A 21,457-nucleotide genomic window follows, 5' to 3' on the forward strand; every position below is an offset into this window, starting at 1 on the left:
GCTGTTGTGTTTCCGCACCCCCGTGCGTGCTGCCTCTCCGGACCACTCCTCCTCCTGTAGGGAAACCAGAGACGCAGCCGTCAACACTAACCCTCGGCGGGCATATACGCACAGCACAGACCTACGCTAACACACACTGACTTGGTAAGATAACTCAATGATCCCGCGTCGGTGGGAGCTCCAAGACTCTCCTAAGTAGCTCCCCCGACGAGCCCTGATCAGCGGCAGGTGTGTGGCTTCGGGTGTGGCCAGTCCCTCCGCAGGGCCACACCCCTCAGGCCTGCAGGTGGCCGAGCTCCATCCTCCAGGCACACCCGCAGACATACACACCCATACCTCGCCTAAACATATGAGTGGGACACAGACTAACACAGCACAGAGAAACACACATATGTACACGCACAGAGAAGGAGAAACGACACCAAAAATACATAATAATAATACACAGGTCCATGACTGCCCAGGGATCCTGGGTCGCCCAGTCCCAGGACCCTGACAGTACCCCCCCTCTAAGGGTCGGCTCCCGACGACCCAAAAACACAAACCAAAAACAGTACAACCAACCCAGGGCGGGCGGCGGGAGGTCCAGGACGGAGGGCAGAACCAAAACAAGCAAAAACCCCCAAAGAAAACAACCCCCCCAAGGTCACAGTCCCAGAGTCCGACCGCGCATCCCGCAGCGGAGCAACAAAAAGAAAAAACGCCACAAAACAGTCTCAGGCGGCCCATCAACATAACAAAAGAGTTCAGGGGGCCTACCTCGAGCCCAACGGCGGCGACGTAGCAGCTCCGGCGGACGGCCCCGGGTCCGGCAGCAGCAGCAAAACAGTTCAGGGGGCCTGCCACGGGTCCGGTGGCGGCGGCGCTGCTCCTCCGGCGACCTGCCACGGGTCCGGTGGCGGCGGAACGGTTCTGGTGGCCTGCCACGGGTCCGGTGGCGGCGGCGCTGCTCCGGTGAGCAACAGCGAGGCGTGGCACCAGGTCCATGACGCGCCGATCGCTGACGTGGACGCACCGGACGTAGATGGCGAGGAGGCCGCGCTAGACGTGGAGGTCCCTCCGGTCCGCTGATCTCCGGCTCCGGCTGAGCGGGTCCCTCCTCGGCTGCTGGCAGCGAGAGCTCCTCCTCGGCTGCTGGCAGCGCCGGTTGTTCCTTCCGCTCGCCGAGCTCCTCTGCTGGTGGTTCGCTGAGCTGCTCCTGCTCGCTGAGCTGCTCCTCCTCCGGCTCGCTGAGCTCCTCGGGCATGCTGAGCTCCTGCTCGGGCATGCTGAGCTCCTCCGGCTCGCTGAGCTCCTGCTCGGGCATGCTGAGCTCCTCCGGCTCGCTGAGCTCCTCCGGCTCGCTGAGCTGCTCCTCGGCTGGCGGCTCGCTGAGCTCCGGCTCCCGCTCGCTGAGCTGCTCCTCGGCTGGCGGCTCGCTGAGCTCCGGCTCCCGCTCGCTGAGCTCCTCCTCGGCTGGCAGCGGGAGCTCCTCCGGCTCGCCGGGCTCCTCGGCTGGCAGCGCGAGCTCCTCCTTGGCTGGCAGCGCGAGCTCCTCCTCGGCTGGCAGCGCGAGCTCCTCCTCGGCTGGCAGCGCGAGCTCCTGCTCCGGCAGCGCGAGCTCCTGCTCCGGCAGCGCGAGCTCCTGCTCCGGCAGCGCGAGCTCCTCCCGTTCGCTGAGCACCCACTGGGGCCCGCAGAGCTCCCACTCGGGCAGGGCAGGTGCGGGTGGTGAGGTAGCGGCCAGTGAAGCAGACGGCTGAGGGGCGACTGCAGGCGGATGAGTTGACGGCTGCGCTTCAGCCACAGATGGATGATCCGGAGGCGACGATGGTGTGGCAGCCACTCCCGGTAGACTGGACAGCGATGCAGGGACAGATGGGTGAAATGATGGCAGAGGTGGTCCGGCCGGCATATCGACCTCCAACTGAGGATGAAGGTGAGAGGCTGACAGGACTGAAGACTGAGCCACCAGCTGGGCAGCAGGCTGAGGTGAGGGTGAGATGGCTACTATGAAGGGTGGAGAGGATGAAAATGTTACAGCTGGCCCAACAAATTCCAGGGGTCCAGAGGCAACTGAGACCTCCAGTTCGGTCTCTGGGGAAGCCCTGGGGAGAACCTCCGTCTCCATGCGGCCAGACTGAGCCAAAAAGTCATTTGGGTCTGTATGCTCGGAACTCCCTAGCTCCCAGCTTACAGTCTCAGAGGGAATATTTGCTGGGTCTTTGGAGGTACAGCAAACAGTTTCTATTTTTATGTTTACAGAAAGGGAATTTATAACACCGGCAGAGTCCATTTTACTCACTGTGGCATCCAGAGCCGCTGGTCCTGAGTCTTCGACCAGCACAGGAGTGAGTGTGGATGTGGTTGAACGCTGCTTGCGAGGACGCCTTCTCCTCCGTGAAGGCGGGGCCGGGTGTATGGAAACAGTCTTCTGCTGTTCATCTGGGTTGTGATTTTCAATGACATGATTAATAGACACAAACGAGTCGGGTTTACTCACTGCGGTGATGAGCGCTGTTGGTCCGTTGCCAGCTGACTGGGCTGAAACCGCAGGAGTGGGTTGAGGCGTAATGGGATGATGGTAGAGAGTGCGGCATGCCTTCCGTAACGGCGGATCAAACGAATGTGCCGCGAGCACCGATGGGAAAGCCCTCCGCCGACGCGTGAAAAACCAAGCGGCAAGAGTCTCTAGGAGAGCAGCCGAACTGTCCATGCTCGGACCACCCAAGCCAAATAGTTCAAAACTCGAGCTCTCCCTTAACCTAGCGACCAGGTGCCTAAGTTTGTTAATGTCCAGAATGTTCGTGGTGAAGGTAGTGGATGTGAGGTGATTATCAAGGAACACTACCTGTATGTGTCTCCTGTGTGGATTTACGGCCTGGACTACGCTCCGGCAGTAATCCCATAGCTGCGTGAGCGATCTCTCCTCCGTGGCAACTCCTGAGTTTGCTGGGTCCATGGCGGTTGGCGGGATCATTCTGTCACGGTCTGGCTGGCAGACTGTGTGGATGTGGGGAAAGGAGGACCCAAAACGCAGACTCTGCGATGCAAACAGTGCTCTTTATTTACAGTGAAAAGGCTGTAAAAACAATAACTCCCCGTTGCTCCCTCGAACCCCGTGTGCGTGCTTCCCTCCGATATCTGTGCTCGTGCTCCCCGCTGTTGTGTTTCCGCACCCCCGTGCGTGCTGCCTCTCCGGACCACTCCTCCTCCTGTAGGGAAACCAGAGACGCAGCCGTCAACACTAACCCTCGGCGGGCATATACGCACAGCACAGACCTACGCTAACACACACTGACTTGGTAAGATAACTCAATGATCCCGTGTCGGTGGGAGCTCCAAGACTCTCCTAAGTAGCTCCCCCGACGAGCCCTGATCAGTGTCAGGTGTGTGGCTTCGGGTGTGGCCAGTCCCTCCGCAGGGCCACACCCCTCAGGCCTGCAGGTGGCCGAGCTCCATCCTCCAGGCACACCCGCAGACATACACACCCATACCTCGCCTAAACATATGAGTGGGACACAGACTAACACAGCACAGAGAAACACACATATGTACACGCACAGAGAAGGAGAAACGACACCAAAAATACATAATAATAATACACAGGTCCATGACTGCCCAGGGATCCTGGGTCGCCCAGTCCCAGGACCCTGACAGATATGATGTGCAAAAAGAAATCATCTGATGAATAGTAACATGTTATAGCTTCAAAAAGGTTTTATTTGTTTTTTGTTAATAGAACAACAAACTATTTCTCCAGGATAAATGATTATCTTCTAAATTAGTGAGATACCATTTCCTCTCCAGCTTACAAGTTATCTACTTTGAGTTTTACGAGAGAGTTAAGTACTTCTGATTTGAGCCCTTCATTTTCAGAGGAGCTACAGTATCCAGAGTCATGCACAGTGAAGATGTTAAAGTATTAACACGATAATCAGAGTTCAGGTAACTGTTCTGCACTGTGCTGGCACATGACATGGAAGAAGAAGATCACAGTGCATAAACTATATCCTTAAATTTAGTCACAGTGCTTTAAGACATCTACTGTGATGAAATCTATTCCCCACAGCTGTGTAATTCATTATTATAAATTTAAATGTTATAAGGAAATTAGGGTTTTTCAAGAAATACTGTTAAATGTTCACTTTCTATGTCATATGTCAGAACAAGATCTAGAGTGTCATTAAAGTGGTGGATGCGTTCTTTTACATCTTGAACGAAGAAACTGAATTTGATTATACAGGGTGGGCCATTTATATGGATACACCGTAATAACATGGGAATGGTTGGTGATATTAAAGTCCTGTTTGTGGCACATTAGTATATGTGAGGGGGCAAACTCCTCAAGATGGGTGGTGACCATGGTGGCCATTTAGAAGTCGGCCATCTTGGATACAACTTTTGTTTTTTCAATAGGAAGAGGGCCATGTGACACATCAAACTTATTGGTAATGTCACAAGAAAAACAATGGTGTGCTTGGTTTCAACGTAACTTTATTCTTTCATGAGTTATTTACAAGTTTCTCTTTCTTCACAGCCATTGACATGTCGAAGAGGTTAACACGTGAGGAGCGGATCTAAATTGTTTTTGATATCTTGTGACCACTTATAAAATGTATTCAATATGCTGCCCATTGTGTTGGATTGTCAATGCAACCCTCTTCTCCCACTCTTCACACACTGATAGCAACACCGCAGGAGAAATGCCAGCACAGGCATCCAGTATCTGTAGTTTCAGGTGCTGCACATCTCGTATCTTCACACCATAGACAATTGCAGTATATGTGAGTTTGCCCCCTTACACATTCTAATGTGCTACAAACAGGACTTTAATATCACCAACGATTCCCATTTTATTACGGTGTATCCATATAAATGGCCCACCTATGTGGATGTTAAAATCCCCCACAAGAATTATTTTCTCTGAGCTGAGCACTAAAACAGAAAAAAGTCTGTTTAATTCAATTTTATTTATACAGTGCCAAACACAACAACAGTTGTTTGAAGGCACTTGATATTGTATGGTAGAATCTACAATAATACAACAGAGAACATACAAGACACTCTTCAAAATAGATTAATCAATATCCTTTCTATTGTGAAATGGGAGGAGGATCTATCAGTCAGCTTGAGGTGGGCAGGGGTCGTGGTTTTGTCCCACCTCAGCTATTGTAATTGATGGATGTTCGATGGCTCTGGTGGCTGCATGCGGCAAGGCTGGTGGGGTCTATGCCAGCAGAGGTAAGTTCAGTGGTACCCCTGTTGCACCAGTGTGAGTCTGCGGTGGGATTGGGGAGATGGGGTTCTGGGTGCTCTCTGCCTCTGGGCTGGGGTTCTGGCTGGGCCTGGGGGCTTGGATCCCAGTTGATGTGTTGCCAAGGGTTGTGCATGGGTTCATGTGCACTGGCCAGAAACGGCCCTAACCAATCTGGCGCCCTAGGCAAGATTTTAGGTGGCGCCCCCCTACATCAGCAGTGTAGTGTAATGTTGTAACAAATAATATTTCTATTAAATAAGCTTTACTTTGCATTTTAATTAACGTGGGATTATTTTTTGTATTTAGAAATAATAGTACCAACTTTTTTTTTTCTTTTTTTTTTTCAACATTTGTGGCACTGGCGTGGCGCCCCTTGATGGACGGCGCCCTTAGCATTTGCCTATACGGCCTATGCCACGGGCCGGCCCTGGCACTGGCCTTTGGTGCACTGGTGGACGGAGCCCTCTATAACTGGTGGGAAGTTTGTTACCACCTTTTGCAGGTGTTCTCTGGTCTTGTTTAGTCCACTCTGCAGGTGGGGGTGATCCAGGAGAGGTGGAGGGTGAATTCAACCTGGGTGTCTATTGTCTTACGTAGTCTGTGAGTTGACTGAACGTTGGGGTGCGTGTAGTTTTCCTCTGTGGTGGGTTTAAGTGGGCAAACTCTGTGGGGCTTGGTAGGGCTGTTGCAATTGGCCCCAGTCTGGATGGGCTTGGGCCCCCTGCCCTTGATGGATTTTGGGGAACCGGGGTGCCCATGGGGGTAAGCGGGGGAGCTGGGTCCAGAGAGGATGTCCGGGGCTCTCCTCAGCTCTTTTCTGGGTGGCTGCCCAAGTGTCAGGCTTTCAAATGAAGTAAATGTGTGTCTGGGTCTTTGGTTGATTAATAAGCTGAAGTAGAAGATTGCTACCAAACCCCCTCCTCAGTCTGTACTTTGAGGATTCTGACAATTAGTATTACTCAAGGGCATTGATTCCTTTAAACTATCATGATCATCCTGCTGTAACTAGGTTGATCAGAAGACAGAGTAAATTTGTTAATCAGTTATTCATTCATGTACTAACAGGGATTTAATGTTTAATGATCCACAATTCACTGTTTTACTTTCTGATGCTCCTTTGGATTTTTTCTGCTTAAATTGTTTGTTGCTTGTTTTTTGTTGGTCTGGATACAGTGTTTTGAGGGCTAACAAGAGAAGAGTTTTTTGTACTTCATGTCAGAGGGAACACTATGATAGCTTAAGTGGCCCTCAAAAATGTGTACACCAGTTTCTAATATTAACCCAGTTTTAATGGATGAACCACTGGCAGAATCGAAAAATTCCAGTGGTTCCTAAAAACCTTTTATTCACATTAAAATCTGCAGCAATGTTTGAGCATGAATATCTCAAAAAATATTAAATATAAAAGCCTGAAGTTTTCACTGGTCTTTCTTACTACCAAAATGAATCACTTTCTGTAATTTGGGAGAAATGCATTAAAAAAACGTCTTAAAAGGAATGTAGTTGTATTTCACAATAATGCGAAAAGAAACATGTAGAAAACAAAAAATTACAAAAATTAAGAAAATTAAGAAAATCACTTTAATTTCATTTAATTTCCTTTAAACTTCATGCTATGTTGAGCAACTATGAGATATGTAGATGGTGTAATCTGACTTTTTTTTTTTTTTTTTACCCGTGTGTTCTCCTTAAATTGCTGGCTATCTCAAATGTGTCCAAAACACAATGTGGGCTTTATAGATACATTACAAATCAAAAGTTTAGGCACACCTTATCATTTAATGGTTTTTCTATAGTTTCATTACTATTTACAATGTAGATTCTTACTCAAGGCATCAGAGCTATGTATGAAAACATATGGAATTATGTAGTAAACAAACAAAGTTTGAAATAACTCAAATATGTTTTATATTTTAGATTCTTCAAAATAGCCACCCTTTGCTTTGATTACTGCTTTGCACACTCTTGACATTTTCTCGATGAGTTTCATGATGTAGTCACCTGAAATGGTCTTGAGGGAGATCCCAGTGAAGCTGAGCACTCGTTGGCCCTTTTGCCTTCACTCTGTGGTCAATCTCATCCCAGAACAACGTGATTGAGTTTAAGTCAGGTGACTGTGGGGGCCAGGCTATCTCGTGCAGCACTCCATCACTCTCCTTCTTGGTCAAATAGCACTTACACAGCCTGGAGGTGGGTTTGGGTCATTGTCCTGTTGAAAAATAAATGATGGTCCAACGAAACACAAACTTGAGGGTATGGCATGTCGCTGTAGGATGCTGTGGTAGCCATGCTGGTTCACTGTGCATCAATTTTGAATAAATCCCCAACAATGTCACCAGCAAAGCACCCCCACACCGTCACACCACCTTCTCCATACTTCATGGTGGGAACCATGCTTGTAGAGACCATCCGTTCAGCTTTTCCTGTAGCACAAAGACACGGCGGGTGGAGCCAAAGATCTCAAATTTGAACTCGTCAGACCAAAGCACAGATTTCCACTGGTCTAATGTCCATTCCTTGTGTTTCTTGGCCCAAACAAATCTCTTCTGCTTGTTGCTTTTGCTTAGTCGTGGTTTCTTAGCAGCTATTTGACCATAAAGGCCTGATTTCCTGCTCGTTGAGGTAGAAGAAGGGCTGGGTATCGTCACTGATTTCTACAACCGATTCGATTCTAATTCACAGGGTCATGATTTTATTAGATTCGATTTTGAATCCCAATTGCCAGCCTTGGTAGCCGGGGATCGGTCCGCCAGGGTCTCCGTCCAACTCATATTGGACTCATTTTGCACCCGACCCCTACGGTGCCTCCTGCGAGTGGTGGGCCTGCAGGAAGATGGACCCATGTCCTTTTTTCGGGCTGTGCCCAGCCAGGCCCCATGAACTAAGGCCCGGCCACCAGACACTCGTCCACAGGCACCCTCAGCCGGGCCTGGCTCCAGGGTAGGGCCCCGGTATTCCAGGGGCTGGAGAGGAGAGTTCGTCCGTTAGTCGGACCTCGGATACAGGAGAAACGATACAGTTTTCGTCTTGGTCGTGGAACACTGGACCAGCTCTTTACCCTCTCGAGGATACTCGAGGGCGAATGAGAGTTTGCCCAACCAGTCTACATGTGTTTTTATGGACTTGGAGAAGACATTCAACCGTGTCTCTCGGGGTGTCCTGTGGGGAGTGCTCCAAGAGTATGGGGTGTCTGGCCCATTGCTATGGGCCATTCAGTCCTTATACGACCATTGCAAGAGCTTGGTCAGCATAGCCGGCAATAAGTCAGACTCGTTCCTGGTGGGTGATGGGCTCCGCCAGGGCTGCCCTTTGTCACTGATTCTGTTCATAATTTTTATGGACAGAATTTCTAGGTGTAGCCAAGTGGTGGAAGGCTTTCACTTCGATGGTCTCAGGATCTTATCCCACAGGATCTTAGCTCAGTCATTCTCCACCACGCTTTGATATGTCTCCCATTTTGACCCCGGGACTTCCAGGCCATTCAGCACAGATGTTTCTGTATACTATGCCGACCACTTGATTATCTCCTTCCATGTATGCCCTGCCTGGTAGCATCTTGTACCCTGCTGTTATGTGCTGGATTGTCTTAGGGGCATCTTTACACAGCCTTCCAGGTCAGAAGATCACATCAAAACAATGCAAAAAGAGGCAGGAGCCTATGAGATCAGGAACGTAGCATAAGGGTAAAAAAGGAAGTGACCCCGCCCTGGTCCCCAAAACCATACCCAGAAGCCAATCTTTGAAGTGAATGGTGGTTTATTTGGGTCTACACTGAAAACTGAACTCCGGGGCGAACAAAGGACAAAATAACAAACAAAACAAGCTAAGTCAGGAGAGGAGGTGCTATCTCCTATGTGAAACAAAAACCAAACAAAAGACATATGCTACACCTAACTCCCTAACTGAAATAACCAGAAAACAATACAAGAAAATAATAAGGTAGCTCTTCCCTTCTGTTTCAGTGTCTATTTACAAGTGAAGACTAATTTATACACGATATATGAAGCTCAGTAAATCTGAGGAACCACACACGAAGAACACAAGGTTTGGAAGCCAGGGTCAGGTCTGCTGCTGCCGTCAGTCGCTGCCGCCCACAACTGCTGATGAGGGATCTTTTAAAAACAGCCACATGATGAGGGGACCAATCAGCCGCCGCCAGCTCTCCAATCAGGAAGATTCTTAAAGACATAGAACACCACAAAATATACAGCCGGCCAGGACCGTAACAGTTATGTAATAACAAACACTGGTCCACATGACTGAGGTTTCCCCCCTAAAAATAACCAATTACTAAAAAGAACAATACAACTAGCAGGGGCATATGCAGGATGTGGTGCTGCAAAAGAGAGAAAAAGTAAAAAAAAAGAAGAAAGAAAAATGTAACCCACTGAGTTTAAGTTTTATAAATCCAAGTGTAATGTACAATTACACCCAGAGGATCAAGAATAATTTAAATGTATGCTAGCTTTGCATATGCAACACATGCCTGATAACTGTTCTGTCCTGAGCTTTAGTTTCCTATAGTACCCAACTTGACCACACCGCCAGTTTTCATGCTAAAGGAGGGCAACTGCACATGTCTGATATGGAGGTAAAACCTGACAGGGTAACAACACCATAAATGTCACTTATGGTCAAATTCCCTTAAAGTTTTTGACACCAAGGGCAGATTTGTTTTGGTTGGTGGATGAGAGAAACTCTTAAATTTCCTGCATGTACTTGCACAGTGGTCCAGTTGGGACTGCCAGTTAACAGTTATAGGTCATAGGCCAAAATACAGCAGTCCGTAAAATTGAAATAGACAAATTAGACAACTTTAATATACATTATTGTTTTTGCTAGAATATCTGGAAGATTTCCACAGTGTCTTACCTCCATTTTGTGCATATTACATATGGCTTTGGTTTTGTCAAGCTCTTCGCTGTCTTCACATTTTTTGAATCCAAAGTGCTGCCAGACATCTGCCTTCAGGCTTGGCGTGCCTTCAGGGGAGTAGCCATAATGGTTCATGGACCAATTTTCCTTTCCACTTTCACCAAAGCACTTACTCACAGGAGGTTGTGATTGCTGTGGTTTTATGTGTTTTCTTTGTATTAATGTAGGGTCTTCACCTTAAAATATAAAGCGCCTAAGTATCTAAACCTACCCAAAAGTCGTTGCCCCTTAAATCTACTAGTTGTGCTTTTCTTGGCTGCAAGAAATGTAATTAATCATTTGCAATAACTGGCAATGAGAATTTTGTCCTGCACTTCTTCAAAATTTGTTTTCATTTAGCCACATTGGAGAGTTTTCTGACATGAACAGCATGTTCAAGGTCATACCAAAGTAATCGATTTGAAGTTCGCATTTTGATTAGGCCACTCCAAAACCTTCATTTTGGTTTTCTTGAGCCATTCACAGGTGGACTTACTGGTTTTTGATCTTCATCCTTCTGCATAATCCAAGTGTGATATGAACTGGTGGCTGGTTGTTCTCCAGAATTTTTTGGTAGAGAACAGCATTCATGGTTCTATCAGTTATGGCAAGTCATCCAGGTCCCAAGAGCAGCAAAGCAGGCTCAGACCATCATGCTGATGTTCTTTTTATGAAATGCTGTGTTAGTTTGAGGCCTTCCAAAAAGGTTGGCTTTTGCCTCATTAGTCCACTGAATATTTTCTGAAAAGTTTCAAGATGGATATTTTTTAATCAAAAATGAAAAAAGCTTTTTTGTTCTTTTTGGTCAGCACACTGGTTTTTGCCTTGGAATTCTCTCATGGACGCCAGTTTTGTCCAGTCTCATTCTCAATTATGAATCCTAAATGCTGGCCTTAAGTGAGACAAGTGAGGCCTGCAGTTCTTTACAATATTTGTTTTTGCTCTTTTGGTACCTCCAGGATGAGCCATTAAGTTGTTCCTGGGATTTTTGGTAGGCTGGTCACTCCTGGAAAAGTTCACTACAATTCCAAGCTTCCTCCATTTGTAGATAATGGCTCTGACAGTGGAGTCTTAGACATGGCTTTGTAAACTTTTCCAGACTGAAATACATCAGCGATGTTGTTTCTCAGCTGTGACTTTAGATAGTAACATGATACGTTGCTTTTTAAAATATTTGAACCTGCTTAGATCCTATTTAAATGATTTCTTCATCCAACAGGTTTGGGTGTGGCCAGAGAAATTGAACTCACCTTTAGAAAAAATGTGTCCAATCACATTACAATCTGCAGTTACTAATGTCCTTGTGACACTGCCTGATTGTTTCACATTCACTGACCAACTCTCACCTTAGGCTGTTGACAGTAGGATCCATCCATGGTCCACAGGGTTGGAGGCACAGCGGGCAGACCTGCAGGCTAAACCCTTAATAAGCGTAGTGGACGGTATGGCTCAGGGAAGGCCAGCTTTACCTAAGTTAGCATTAGCCAGCCAGAGAGCAGCCATGGGTTTCAAGGCAGTGTAAAAAAACATGTTAACAAAATATACAGCATGCTCTTTGTCTGCATCTCACCAGCGTCCATCAGCACAACTAGTGTGTGACAAGCACACATGCACAAATCTTCATAGAGCTTTTTCCTCATGTGGATGTGCTGATCTGTACACGTACTCACATGTCTGTGATACGCTCATGCGAGTTGCTCTTATTGACTTTTGCACAACAGCCAGAATGCTGCTCAACATCAAAAGAATTATTCATTTTTGCTGGGAGTTTAACCAGCTCCCTTCCACCTTTAGAGGCCAATTAGCACCTGTAGTGTAATGAGGCTCGACAGCATGTGAATGTTCCACATAATTAACACAAATGGCATTAAGCAACTGCACAATGCCGGACAGCATGCAGTGCAGGTTCTCTGATGAAAAACTGTCTGTCAGCTTGTCGCCTGGCTGAGTGGTTGAGTTGTGTTGCATTAGTGTAACTGATTCACAAGATGTGAAATCAAGACATGGAACGGATCACATTGACTTTTGTCTGACAGGCCATGGGTGAGTGAGTGCTTGTTCAGATTTGTCAGGCTACTGAGCATTGTGTGTGACTATGTACCTTGCGTAGCTGTGTATGTGTATGTTTGAGGTCCGCAGAGAGGTGGTGTGACTGCGCTGACATGTGTCCAACAGCATTGCTCGCTCCTGGGCCTCCCTCTCACACTCCACTGGCCTGGCTCCCCTGAGCGCCATGCATAATGCAGTAGGCCAGAGACACCACCCTGCATGATAATGTGCACGCACGTTCCAGCTGTGTGTACGTGCTTTGTGTGTGACTACCACAAGAATGAGCAAGCTGGCATAGATGTTCAGCATAACAATACGTGTGCATGTGTGTAGGAACAGTCAACATGTAATCCACAATAGCATGCACTTATGCAACATATTGTTTTTCAGTACGTAACAGAGCTACGTGATGAAATAAAACATCAAAGAAAAGCCGTAAATGAATCACATCACAGATTGTTTTGGACAGTTGAAATACTGCACGACATATGGACAAATTCTAATGTACTTTGGTGCTTAATTAAGTAAATGAAAGCATTAATTATCAAATATATATCAGTATTTTCTAAACTGATCACAATGGAAAGCTCTACCAGGTAGCTAAGCAAGAAATCCACTTTGTGAAAAAACTCCCTTTGACAGTGAACTGTCTAATAAAATCAATATGTTGTAACATATTAGAATCAAAATGAAACTAGTGAAGAAGAAATGCTCAGTGCATTGTAGGAAGTCTTCTAGCAGCCTAAGCTTATTGCAGAATAACCAAGGGATGGTTCAGGGTCACCTGATCCAGACCTAACCTGTCAAAAATGAAAGTTTTAAGTCTTAAATCTTAAAGGCAGAGTGTTTCCTGAATCCAAACTGGGAGCTTGTTCCATAGTAGGGGAGATGATAACTGAAGGCTCTGCCTCCCATTTTGAAAACTCTAGGAACTCATTTCTTAGTCGACTAAATGAGGGGAAAAAAATGACCCACTAGTTTAAAACTAAGACGCACTCAGATCTTAAATTAAATTTGAGAACTGTTTAGTGATGAATGTCAAAAACGAACAACAATGACGTTTAAAACCATTAATCACATTCTTTAACAGTGAACAATGCCACCTAAATGTGCGGCACCTCGCACTGTGCATTATCTACATTGCACGTTATTCTCCAAACAGACAAAGAAGAAGACAAATACTTGTAATAAACCAATGTTAAACATGATATAGAACATGCTACTACAACAGGTCTTCACGTATTATCACATATTTTAATTGAGATGTTTTCTTTATTGATAGCTTTTAAAGTAAAATCATAAATAACTGTTTGCTGAGCAGGCTCCTCCTTTGCATACAGCTCCGTCATTTCAAACATGGTTTATAGAATATGATGATAGACATAAAAACCCACAGAAAATGAGCTCAATCTTAAACATATGGACCGGTAATATTAATGCATCTAACAGTGATGGGAAACATTTTTATCCAAAATAATTATTTTTACTTTTTGTACAATTTTCCACAGTTTTCCTAAAGTTTTTATGTAGTGCTTCATTGCTTCCTTTCCTAATCCAACCATTGATTCAACCAGTTTTCACTGTTAGCTGACACTAAAGATTACATTGTATAAATAATATTTTTTCTAGTGCTGTCCGCATTAATCTCGTTAAAATGACATTAAATGACGGTAACTCGTTAACGGAGATTTGCTGCGTTAATGCAGTTATGGCGTTAACGTCATTTTAATGACATTAATGCTGACAGCACTAATTTCTTTCATCTATAGAGGTAATAGTTCAATTATATGTATAATGCAAAATCACAACACAGTTGCTCAAGGCATTTTATACTGTAAGGTGAAGACCGTACACTAACACAGAGAAATCACATAACTGTCATATGAGCAACGAGGAAAAACTCGCTTTTAACAAGAAGAAACCTTCAGAAAAACCAGGTTAAAATGATTTGCATGATTTTTGTATGAAGTGAATGTGCATTAGATGCATTGCTAGCCGGACTTTAGCATCTCTGTTGCCATATTATGCTCCCACCAGCAGTCGTGATAAAAAATGATACCTTCTCTAAGGAACAATTATCCCTACAATAAAGGATGGAGCTTGTGAGCAGAGAAAACACAAACAAACTGGAATTCTTGTTCTCTTCACTCCACACCCGGTCACAATAGTGACTGTGCTCATTATGGCTATATATAGTAGTGCTGCTTGTGGCCTTCATTAGGCCTCTCATTTTCTGGTAGTAAAGGGCATACTGACTGCTCCGTGCTGCCCTTTTACTCTGTGGCACCATGGAACTGTATGCAAAGGAGGACCCTGCCTCTCCTAATAAAGACCTTCATTTGGGCATGAGTAGAGATGAGCTACCAGGCCTGATTCACACTGTAATCGTTATGGCATCATTACAGAATGTCCTTTATGGAGAGCTCCAGATAATTTAATTCTCGGTAAAGGGGTCAGATATGCACGGGCCAAAAGAGTTGAAGGATACATTACCCCAATCGAGTGCATGTTTCAAGTTTGGCTGACATGTCCCCAGTGGAAGATTTGACATCCCAAATACTAAGTAGGCTGGCAAACTGCCCCTGGCATCGGGGCATCCAGATGGACATGGCTTGACCATGATCAAAGCTCAGACACTGTCCTCCATCACCCTGAAGGACACAACCTCAGGCGTCTACTCTCCTCGCACTCCCCTTTACCCAGCACCCACTTTTCTTCTCTTTCTTGAAACAGTGAAGCAAAACAGGCGAAGAGTAGCACACTTGAAGTCTGTGGAAATTCAAGCTGAAAACAAAATCAAAAGCCAGATATAAAAGTGAAAATAGGAAAGCAGGCTAGACTGTGTATTTCAGAGATTTCAATAGTCTGGTATTGTCTCAGGCATGAAGAAGGGGAGGAGGGGAGCAGATCAGAGAGCCGTGCCCAGTGAGGGCTCAGTCTGCTGGGGGCAACGCTTCTGGCAAACCCCCTTACCCCTGCTCTGACCTGGAGGATGCCCTGACTGCTGCACGCTCCAGACACAGTGGGCAGAGGAGCTGTGCTGAATACCAACCAGCTGCCCACTTCTCAGGAAGCTACACACAACAGCAAAGGAAAACAATACTGGACTGAACTGTAAATGCTGGATTTTGAGCACTATCGAAGAAAGTGAGGGTGAGATGATTTTAATGCAGGAGACACACTGAAGAAGCTGCAGCACGAGCAGCACAGGAGACAAGCGTATTCCTAGTGACGATTTAAAGGGTGGCTTGTGGCAGTTTCTCCACTCTGCCCGTGGTGTGAATGATAGCGTACAAGCTGTTTCCTTGTATCAACATGTTGAGCAGCTCCTCATAACATGGCATGTCAGTCATTCTGATTGAGGCCGAGGGAGCGTCGGTGACAGTCCTGTACCCAGGTGTCTGAGCCTGACTGGTCCCATTATCGCTGGGTAGTCGATGGCTTTAACGAGACCCTGAGTACGGCTGTTCAGCTCTGCCATGATGCAGCCGCTTCCCATGGGAGCCCTTAGGAAGAGCCCAGAGACCCTTGACCTGCAAGCTTGGCGCTTCCTGAAATGCCACACAGCTCCAGAGGCCTTTCAACCACATGGACTTCTATAAGTAATCAATCACCTGCTTGCTGTCTGACCGCTTGGGTCAACTCACTGTCCGAACCACAGCTACTGGGAGCAGGTGGAAGAGAGCCTGTAACTATAAAAGGATAAAGTCAGCTATTCACAAACTTACTTACAGTGAGGCAGCCGTAGAGAGGGACGTTGACTTTAAACACAAGACTGATGAGCCGTTGCACTGCTGTGTGAAAAGCCGAGAACAATATCCATGTTTTTCCTCCCTGACAGGCAGGTTTTGAGATCATTTAATAGTCTCATTTGCCACAGTGGCCACGAGGTTTGTCAGTCAAACTGTGAATAGTGTTTTAGCATGGAATCTGTAAAAAGTAATTTAAAGGATAATTTTACTTTTTGTACAATTTTCCACAATTTTCCTACAGATTTTATGTGTAATGAGGTGTTTTCATAGGGTTCATCGCTTCCTTTCCTAAATGAAATTCAACCACTTTTCACTGTCAGCTAACACTAAAGATTTTATTGTATATTATATAATATTTTTCATCTATAGAAGTAATAATTCAATTCAATTCTCTATATAGCGCAAAATCACAACAACAGTTGCCTCAAGGCACTTTATTCTGTAAGGTAAAGAGCATACAATATTACAGAGAGACACCAGAAATCACATAACCCTCATATGAGCAAGCATGTTGGCGACAGTGGGAAGATAAAACTCCTTTTTAACAATAAGAAACCTCCAAAAAATCCGGGCTCAGGGAGGGGCGGGGCCATCTGCCGTGACTGGTTGTGTGACAGGACAAAGACATGTTGTGGAAGAGAGACAGAGATTAATAATCACTAATGATTAAATGCATTTGAAACACATAGTGAGTAAAAAAGGTGAGTGAAGAAGAAACACTCAGTGGATCATGTGATGTAGGTCTCTGTAGGGCAGTCAATTATTAATTCATTTACTAACATTTACGAGAGACCTAATGTTTAAAAATCCACATTTTACTGTTTTACTGGACGAAACACTTGCAGGTTTACCACCTGTAAATGTTAGGCCCTCAGAGGGTTAACAGAGTATTACAAGAAATGTCTGAAAATGTCAAAAATAAACCATCACGTTTTTGATAATACTTTCATGAAAAGGTAAAACTAGCAAATCTTATTAACTTTTGACTTAAGCAGGTCAATCATATTACAGATTACCAGATACATTGATCTGCATGACTTTTGTATAAAGTGAATGTGCATTAAATGCATTGCTAGCATTATGTTAGCAAGTTTGAAGCTTTGAGATAATTTAATAGTTTTCATTTGCCACAGTGGTCACAAGCGTCTGTCAGTTGTTTTAGCATGGACTTTGAAAAAGTAATTTAAAGGATAATTTCAGTCAATTAAACCTGGTACATTTTCCATTAATGTGGCCATTACAGTCTGGTTGGACATGCTAACATTGGCTAGCATGTTGGCTCTTTGGAGCCAGAAGTTGGATCCACAGGCTGCATAGTTACAATGTACACGTTTGGATCTACAATGTGCACATGGCACAGTGACAGCACAGTGATACAGTGGTTACCAGTGTTTCTGTGTGAAGCTGCTTGTTCTCCCAGTGCCTGTCTGGATTTAAGGTGTTAGGGATGACGTGAGGGCAGCTTTGAAGAAGATGAAGAGTGAACAGACATGTGGACAGATAACATACCTTGACCAGTTTGTTTAACACAGTTTTGGAGAGTGAAAGGAATAGAGAAGAAGTGTACTAGTACTGGTTTTAAAGAACAAAGGTAAGTGGCAGTAATGTTTCATGCCAAACAACAGCAGTAGAGAGTCACTGTCTGTTTTGAGAGTCTTGATGGAGAAGTATAACAGAGGTCAAAGGGAGCTACACCATGTGTTTGTGGATCTAGAGAAAGCAAAAGAGGAGCTGTGGTACTGCATGAGGACGCCAGGAGTGGAACAGACGAATGTGAGGCTGGTACATGACATGTATGACAACAGTGAGACAGTTGGTGAGGTGTAGATATTTTAAGGTGGGGGTGGGATGATTGGATCAGCTCTGAGCCCCTTCTTGCTGATGGTGATTGACAGATTGGTCAATGATGTCATGCAGGAGAGCAGATGACACTGTGATCTGTAGTGAGAGCAGGGAGCAGGTGGAGGAGAACCTGCAGAGATGGGGTCATGCACTGAGTAGAAGAGGAATGAAAGTCAGTAGAAACAAGACAGAATACATGTGTGTGAATGAAAGGGAGACAGGAGGAGAAGCAGCAAGGAGCAGAGGGAGTGAAGGCAGATGCATTTAAATACCTGGAGTCCACCACCCAACAGCACAAGAGAAATGAAGAACAGTGCAAGGAGGGTGAATTAGGTGGAGATGAGCATCAGGGGTGATTTGTCAGAGAAGGGGTAAAGAGCAATAATGAAAGGAAAGCTTAGATGATGCTATAATATATGGTTTGGAGACGTGGCACTAACAAAAGCAGAAGGCTGAGCCGTTCAGAGACAAAGTTAGAGAAGCAAGGTTGAGATGGTGGATATGGAGCTGCCGGGCAGGAGGAGCAGAGGAAGACCTAATCTGAGGTTCTTGAATGTAGTGAAGGAGGACATGCAGAGGGTGTGTGACAGGGTGAAGTATGAAGATCATCTGCTGTGGTAGCCCATAAAAGGAGCAGTCCAAAAAACACAAAGTTTTTCAACAGTCTAAAAATCAGATGACCCCAACAGCACTGGCATAGCGATGAGATCCAGCTCAGTGACTGAATTTAGTGGTGGTAATAAGGACAACTACATACAGTATCCCCAGGTCAGGAAACCTATCTGTCAAAACAAATATACCTCTACAGTAAGCCTCATCCATATCCTTAAGTGTATATGTAAACCAGTTTTATTCTTAAGGTATCGACATTTAGACCTTTTTATTTAGAATGATATTCATGTCATAACAAGCAAGCAAAAACACAAGTTAAACAAGCGTAAATTCAACAATCACACACATAGCTCTCAGCAGCCGCGTGCACAAAGAGTCTGCTGCTGTTTCACACTCGTGGGTAGCTCTCCACCGTCTAACTCTCTTTTGATATTTTGGAGGCAGAGCCCAAAGAAGGATGGGGTCCTGATGTGATTGGTCACTTTGATGGACACTTCAGGTTCAGTGATAATATGGTTGTATATCATGTTGAAGAAATATTTGAAATCCAAGTGATTCTAAGGCAAGTTCTGAACCCCTGTATCATTACTCGGTTGCTTCTATGATTTAAAAAGTAAATCGTCTTAAAAAGAAACACATCATTCCTAAGAAACAGGTCAAATTGTTTCTTACTCAGTTGAGTAAACTTAACCTTATATATCTCCAAAAGTTGATTCTGTTCATCTGGATGTAGCATTTTGTGGGAGAAAAGTTTCTTATAAACATTGGAGACAATGGTCATGAGAATCTGCATAATTAAGATTAAGGAGCTGACCTCCCAGCCCATTGTTCCTTCACTGGGCTGGTGTCAGTCATTGTGCAAATGTGCTGTTTATAAGTAGGGATGGTGTTAAGGTTCAAAATATTGGGGATGGAGACAAGAGAAAAAACCACAATAACAACACTGGTCCGGCCGGGTTGAGTCAAACGATGATTTAATGATCACACACGTGGGAGATGGACACTGATGCAGACAGCCTCAAAATCTCAAAATGGTGGAGCATTGCTCAAACTTTTATAACCTCTGGTGCCTCCACCTTATCATAAAAAGCCTAAACATTCACATGCTCTCTCTCACACAGCGCCTAAGCTACGACCTTGGCTCCCTGTTTATCTGCTCCTGCTGAAATGGGGCAGAAAACTCCAGCACACTCTGTTCTCTTCTACTCAGACAAATTAGACAATAACCTTCTGCGAACAGTATTTCTTATAACTCAGCAATATAATGCATCATAAAACAATATCATTCATTCACAACAAGTCAGCAATTTAATGTAATGCAAATCAGTTTAACTAATGCAATAGTTATCAGCTTCTTCTAATTCAGGAGAATAATGCAAACTAAAACTACATAATAATTCACAATCTTTAATTAGGGGTATAACATGGCATAAAATAATATCATAATTTTACAATGGGTACCGGTATCCGGTGCCATGATGGCACCGGTTCTGACATAAACGGTAGTAACCAGACCGAAAAGCAGCGCACATTTCGGTGCTTTTTTTTTCCTGAGCTGTGATACACTTTAGATTCTAGCCAATCATTTTACGTTTCCGAGGATAGTAGGCGGGTCCAGGTACGTACGTTCTTTTAGAGCAGAGCTACAGATTAAAAATGCCCAAAGCGAAGCGGTCAAAAGTCTGGCTGTACTTCACAGCAAAAGATGCAAACTCAGCAGCAACAAGTGCTTTAAGCTGATACTGTGATACTGTCAAAGGAGGTAACACCTCGAATCTGATGAAACACCTGGTGACGCATAGCGTTTTTTTTAAAAGCCGAGAAATGCGCCGTATTTGATAGCTTGCTGCGAGACCTCACACCGAGCACATCTACTGCGGGTGTGGTGCCTGTTATCGGACCCGGAGTTAGCAACATCCCCCAAGAACCCGAAGAGGAGAGTCCTGGCCCCTAGCCCTGCCAGTGTAGCAGAAATGATGAGGATGATAATGGCAGCAGCAGCCGCTCTTCTCTGCGTGAGTAGCTTAATGTTGTTCGTGTGTAATTTACGTTGAGTAGGCTAACCACGTTATTACATTAATGCACGTAAGGTGAACTAGCAAACATCATCATAGCTACATGCGGCTGTCTTCTTGTTTGATGGCAGATGCTCCCTTCACCCTGGCCAAAAAGGCTAAAATGACCAAAGAAAAAGTGGAAAACAGCTGAACATGAGAGGTTTTTGGACAAAGTTTGTGTTTTTTCCATTGTTTAAGCACTGCTTCCAGCCAAGAGTGATACCATATATGCCCCATAGCTGCAGAAAATGCTAACATTGTTATCTTTTTACAAAAAAAACAGCTGAACATGAGAGGTTTTTGGACCAATTTTGTGTTCTCCATTCTTTAAGCACTGGTTCGAGCACCGTTTAAGGACCGGCACCGTTTCAAAAGTACCGGATAAAACCTAAACGATACCCATCCCTATTTATAAGTTTGGGGAAACCTGCAGTCAGCTGAGACTGAAGAAGTCACCTGGATGAGTGACGAAACGTTTCTCCCACTGAAAACGTCCAGATGAACAGAATCAACCTTTTGGAGATTTACTTACCTGGATGATTGAGAATGCATCAAGACGTTAACCTTATATAATGTGAACAAATATAAAATGTGTTGCTGCCAGTGCTTTACTCACTGAACAGCTGTGCACATCTGTCTGCAGAGCTCCACTCACTGTGGTTTCAGGCTCCACTGTAACAGTTCATTCAGATACTATTTCAGGTTCTTTGAACAGAGTCTGTGGAGTGGACAGAGAGCAGGATGTGACAGGATGTCTTTGGTAAGTAGCTCATTTTTCTCAGCTAGTGTCTGATAAACAGTTCAGGTTGTTGTTGTTATCATTTTGTGTAAATGTAAAGGGTCTTGCAACTATGTTACACACCATGCTTGTAGCTGCTGTGTGCTAATAGTTATTCTGCTTTGTGGTTATCTCTTTGCAGACCAGCAGAATAACTTTAGTTATGCCTGTTGTAGATCCATCAAGCTGGCCCTGGACCTGCAGACCACAGGGA

The 21,457-nt window shown here is 45.0% G+C and overlaps 1 protein-coding gene across 1 annotated transcript; it reads right to left on the reverse strand.

Moving 5' to 3' along the window:
- Positions 1-698: 698 nt before the first annotated feature.
- Positions 699-2,959, reverse strand: LOC146696292 (uncharacterized). Its single transcript, XM_085474053.1, has 2 exons — positions 1,008-2,959; positions 699-813 (listed from the first exon to the last, which is right to left on the reverse strand). Exons 1-2 carry the CDS (start codon positions 2,957-2,959, stop codon positions 756-758), a joined length of 2,010 nt encoding a protein of 669 aa, XP_085330179.1. The 3' UTR covers positions 699-755.
- Between the last annotated feature and the right edge of the window lie 18,498 nt (positions 2,960-21,457).

Source organism: Copadichromis virginalis, linkage group LG12 (assembly GCF_057382275.1).
Source record: "Copadichromis virginalis isolate Kocher_CV1m ecotype Utaka linkage group LG12, C_Virginalis_male_GT1.1, whole genome shotgun sequence".
Taxonomy (NCBI): Eukaryota; Metazoa; Chordata; class Actinopteri; order Cichliformes; family Cichlidae; genus Copadichromis; species Copadichromis virginalis.

What these genes read in the sequence shown, in the direction of transcription:
- LOC146696292 (XM_085474053.1), bottom strand. Translation starts at nt 2,959, where the DNA reads ATGATCCCGCCAACCGCCATGGACCCAGCAAACTCAGGAGTTGCCACG. An exon ending in CATCTACGTCCGGTGCGTCC is followed by an intron (nt 814 to 1,007) that starts ACGTCAGCGATC and finishes TTTGCTGCTGCT; the next exon opens with GCCGGACCCGGGGCCGTCCG.